Source organism: Myotis brandtii, unplaced genomic scaffold (assembly GCF_000412655.1).
Source record: "Myotis brandtii unplaced genomic scaffold, ASM41265v1 scaffold454, whole genome shotgun sequence".
Classification (NCBI taxonomy): domain Eukaryota; kingdom Metazoa; phylum Chordata; class Mammalia; order Chiroptera; family Vespertilionidae; genus Myotis; species Myotis brandtii.
Genome location: NW_005367354.1, coordinates 6054711 through 6059747, shown reverse-complemented (window position 1 = coordinate 6059747; position 5037 = coordinate 6054711). Strand labels below are relative to the sequence as shown.

General features: G+C 43.5%; 1 protein-coding gene across 1 annotated transcript in view; it reads right to left on the bottom strand.

Annotated features, from left to right (window-relative positions):
- Positions 1-12: 12 nt before the first annotated feature.
- The window catches only part of TTC32 (tetratricopeptide repeat domain 32), a 5930-nt gene continuing 905 nt past the window's right edge, over positions 13-5037 (bottom strand). Inside the window, exons 2-3 of the mRNA XM_005874945.2 lie at positions 1552-1718; positions 13-817 (exon numbers count right to left, since the gene is read on the bottom strand). Of these exons, the coding sequence (XP_005875007.2) occupies positions 732-817; positions 1552-1718 (253 nt within the window). The 3' untranslated portion in view covers positions 13-731. The remainder of the gene's footprint in view (positions 818-1551; positions 1719-5037) is intronic.

Below are 5037 nucleotides of genomic sequence, written 5' to 3'. Positions count from 1 at the left end.
AGAAATCAAAGAGACATAACAAAATGCAATGTAATTTGATTGACTCCAGATCCAGAAATAAAAATCTACACAATACATTTTGGAAACAATTGGTAAAGTTAGAATTGAGGCCGGGTACGGATTATATTATAGAACTGTTCATTTTATTAGGTATTATAATGGCATTGTGGCTATAAAGGGGGATGTCTCTATTCTTAGAAGATGCAGGCTAAAATATTTAGTGGGAAAGCATTATGGTGTCTGCAACTTCTTTTCAAATGGTTCAGCAAAAAGTTACATATTTAAATATAGAGAAAAAGCAAGTGTGAAAATTTTAACGACTGGTGAATCTAAAGAGTGTTTACTATTTTATACTTCAACTTTGCTATAGATATAAATTTTATAAAAATTGGGACTAAAAATATAGCAAAAAATTATTTTACTAAAAATATCAGACATTTCTTTACATATTTTACTGTTAACACATATAATTATACATTGTTACTTATACTTTATAAAAAGCATACCTATTCAATATAAATACTTAATCTGAAATTAACTACCTTAAACCAACTATTTAATTTTTAGTGCTCATGTATGAAGCTTTTTATCTTAAATATAAATAAAAATCACTCAACACCTACTTTAAACTAGAGACAGTGAGACGCCAGCTGTATGGATCATGAATTAATATTTCAAAGTTAAATTTTTCAATCGTTTCTTCTTTGTTTTTCTTCTTTGTCTAGCATAGTCTACTTTAAGCTCAAAGTCGCATCTTGAAATCCAGGATTTAAGTCTAATACTTTCTTGAAATCTTCCAAGGCATCATCAAAGTATCCTGTACCAGAATCCAAAAAAAAAAAAAAAAATGGGAGAAACAGCTGAGTATTTTCTTACATAATTCACAGCAAAGTTAGGATACACATGCTTTTATATTTATGAGCTTTCAACCCCTTCTACTGAAGAAATTTTTCCTCTTAATAATGATATAGGAATGTCTACACCAAAACAATTGTGTCTGCCCTTCTAGAACAATACTTAAATTTAGCTAGGGGTTTACTTATTAAGATTTAACAGGTAAATAAGCATAAACCATCATGAAATCTCAACAAAGTTATATCACCTGTTTTAGATAATTACAGTAAAATTAGGCAACAGGACATATTCTTTTTAACCCTTTACAATAAAAAAACAGTATCTTGATTCCAAGGATTTAAAACTCCTTCACTTTACCTCATCTCATGTGCCTTCAAAGATTTTAACTCAGAAAACTTTCGCAGGTGATCACCAGCATTACCCTCCATTCGCCTTTGGGGATGTTACAGGCACAAAGTAATGGGGTCACCCTCCCTCCCCGCGCCCACGTCCAATTCCCTCCCCAGCGTGCCGCTGTGGTCTATAATGCCTATTGAAAGCTTAAAATAAACTCAGAACAATCCCTCTGTTCCAGGCTCCAGACCTAAATTTGGCATAACTTCTAAGACTTAACGATCATTACATTCGTTTTACAACATTCAGGGGCTCTCAATTCAGCCAGTACAACTAAGGACCCAAGGAGAAAAAGAGTCTTACCCAGCCTATACAGTATCAACCCTCGGTTGTAATAGGGAACTTCAAAATTGGGTTGGACTCCTATGGCCGACGTGTAGTCCTCCATGGCTTCGTAGAAATCAACCCTGAAGTACTTGATCTGCCCCCTGTTGTTATACGCAGTAGCCAAATCCTCAGGGCTGCATTCGCTTTAAACAAGAAGTTCACACGAAATTACCGCGTTACCAAATTCCTCCCAGCTCCACCCTCGTTCTCTTTCGGGTTATTGTCAGACTTCATAGCCTACAGCTTGCAGCATCCCCTCTGAGAAACCAAGGGCACAGAAGGGAAAGCGGTGGATCAGTTTGGTCTAACGCCGTTGTCTGCATCAGCAGGGTTAGAGCGCTACGTTGTCCATTGGAAAAGTATATTCATGTTGCGGTGTGCTCAAAGCCCCTATTCACTGCCAACTTGTCTGGCTGAAATACAGTATCAAATTCACTGTTCGCTTTCTAAGCACGTGCCAGCAGGGCAAAGATGGCAGGTCAGACTCCAGCTGAGCAAGGAGGGAGAGCCAGAGCTGGAGTTCGCTGTGAACATGTCGCAAAGTTCACCATCAACTTTACCCTCAAATGTTTAAGTGATCCCAAAACAGTGAGATCTGAAATCATTTCCACCGATAACGAGATAAAAGTTCACCCTAAGTGAAAAGTCAACTCGCTGATCCCCAGGGCGTGCTTTCTGGGAAGAGAGCTGCCCTCCCTGCCCTTTGGCTGGGACCCTCCCCATGGCCAGGCCGGCTTCCTGTTAGAGGGGTCTGAAGGCCCCAGTGCACTTTGGGGCTCCTGTGGGCAGAACCAGCTCTGCATCTGAGGGCTGCAGAGGCTGCCCAAGGAGCGTGAAGTGAACAGACATTCCTGAAAGGAAGCCCAGGCAGCCCTGAGCCACCAGCCCCACAGGTTACACAGCCCTCCCCTCCCTCACCCTCCACCCCAAGGCCCTGCCGGACAAGTGTGCACAGAGAACACTCCTGGGCTCTGCTCTGCATCAGAGATGCTTCTGTCTCCCTCTCTTTTCCCCCCAAAGGGATTCTCAAATGTGAACCAACCAGGGAAGATACAGCCCAAACGCAGCCGTCATTTCTTTGCTATATCGTCCTCAGAACATATTTGTGACTGCTGTCGGTGTTATTAAAAGTTACTTCCCTTAATCTTGATCCTGGAAATGTGAGACAGTTACTGGAACTACTGCTGCTCACAGCCTAGAGGTCTCCGTCGAGTCTAAGTTTGCTAGCCATGGAGTGGAACTACCGCAATTTTAGAAAACGTCTGTTTGCCTGGCTGACGTGGGGCAGTGGTTGAGCCTCCACCCATGAACCAGGAGGTCACAGTTCGATTCCCAATCAGGACACACGCCTGGGTTGTGGGCTCGACCCCCAATAGGGGGCGTGCAGGAGGCAGCCGATCAATGAGATCAAAGATTCTCTGTCATCATTGATGTTTCTCTCTCCCTCTCCCTTCCTCTCTCTGAAATAAAAAACATATAAACATATTTTTAAAAATATTTTAAAAAGAAAATGTCTGTTTCTATGAGCTATGACTGAAAGGGACTTCTGGGTGCTACGAGCACCATTGCACAAGCGGGCACACTCCCTTCATCTATTATACTAGGTGAGCTGCTACCCCGTAGAGTTTTAAGAAAGCCGAAACCGGTTTGGCTCAGTGGATAGAGCATCGGCCTGCGGACTGAAAGGTCCCAGGTTCGATTCCGGTCAAGGGCATGTACCTGGGTTGCGGGCACATCCCCAGTAGATGTGCAGGAGGCAGCTGATCGATGTTTCTCTCTCATCGATGTTTCTAACTCTCTATCTCTCTCCCTTCCTCTCTGTAAAAAACCAATAAAATATATTTAAAAAAAAGAGTTTTAAGAAAAATGCAGCCTCAGGAGTCCAGTAAGGTTTTAGTCCTTAAATTTCCAAGCTTCAAAGCTTTGTTATAAATTTAATATATTCAGAGGATCATAGAATGTTTGATTCAGAATTAGATCTCAGTACAACAAATACTAAAAGCCTACTTTTCATGTGAAAGTTGTTTCATATTTTAAAGATATGGGCTAATAGTTAGAGCCCCAAACTTTTTCTGTAATATTGAGATTTTTATATAACAGTATTTATGGCAATGTCATTGAACCAGATTACATAATCCAAATGTGGATGTCTAGCATTCGCTAACTTTAGCAAAGAAAAAAAACATTTGGAAATTGGGTTATGGCTAAGGCTATACTTTTGGGTATGAAGAGAAATTCCAAGTTTGCAAAAACTATTTCAAAATGATTCAGTGACCCAGTATTTTTCTAATAATTTTAAACTCTAAAAGATACACGTAAAGGAAAACACTGAAGAATTCCGTTTCAACCCATGAGCTCCTAGAATTGCAGAACTGTAAGGAAAGGGAAGATTCATTTCACAGATGAGAAACTGAGGCTGAGAAAAGGTGAAGCTATGCGGCAGCGCCAGGGCTGGAATTCAGGCGCACGGAGCTCCCTTCTACTAAGCCACGCAGACTTTCTTTCTAAAACTGGCAAAGGGGCAGAAATGCTATTTGCTACAGCTGCACACGGTGCCCTCAGGCGGAGCTGTGCCAAGGAGGAAGAGAAACAGGACTAGAGGGCATCGAGATGCCTGCTGCTGGGTGAATACTCTGTGAAACCTACTAGGTAAGCCAGAGCTGTGCGTCTCCCTCTGGACGGGAAAGCCTCAGTCCTATTGGTCTGAATAGGATTTCCGGGACCTGCAGACACTCAGCGCAGCAGGCAGTTCAGTGCAGGCCTCTGCGCCCTGAAATGCAGTTTTGCATGAGAGGCCGGTGTGCAGGAATGGCTGCTCGGCTGTTGTTTTTACATCTGAGCCCAACTGGCCACCAGGAGCCCTTCTTAGTAGGTGTCTTCTTTCTGAGGGATTGCAAAAAAGGGGGGGGAGGGGGAGCCTATAGATTAGGAGCCCTAATGTGCACCCTGGCTTGAACCATCTGCAGAAAAACAGCCACCAAAAAAACCAACTTTATTGACCCATCAGGAAAGCTCCAACCTTTCCTGGGCATTTGCTATGAAGGAATTATGTGATAAAGATATTGTGGTTATGTCTTCTTAAGAATCCTTAACACTGAGAGATGCATTTTAAACACCCACAGATACAGAACATGAGGTCTGGGTGCAGGGATGACACGGAAGCCCAACCGTGACGACCGGGAGGGTCATTACACTGTATTCCTTATATTTACACTTTTCTCCCGGCACGTGAGAAACCGTTGCCTTGCTGTGACGCTGTGGCTGGGGCGCTCGCAGAGCCCTCACCGGGTCCCGGGACCCGCTGTTAAATGACGGGTGAAAAAGCGCTTTCCGCTCGGAGTCCCCGATGGGGAGGACCGAGAGAGGGGGACGTCCCGGGTGCAGGACGGGCCAGCGCTCCCGGACGCCCCCTTCCCGCCTTCCGGAGAAAACGAGCACCTGCCCCGCGTCCCCGCAACTAAG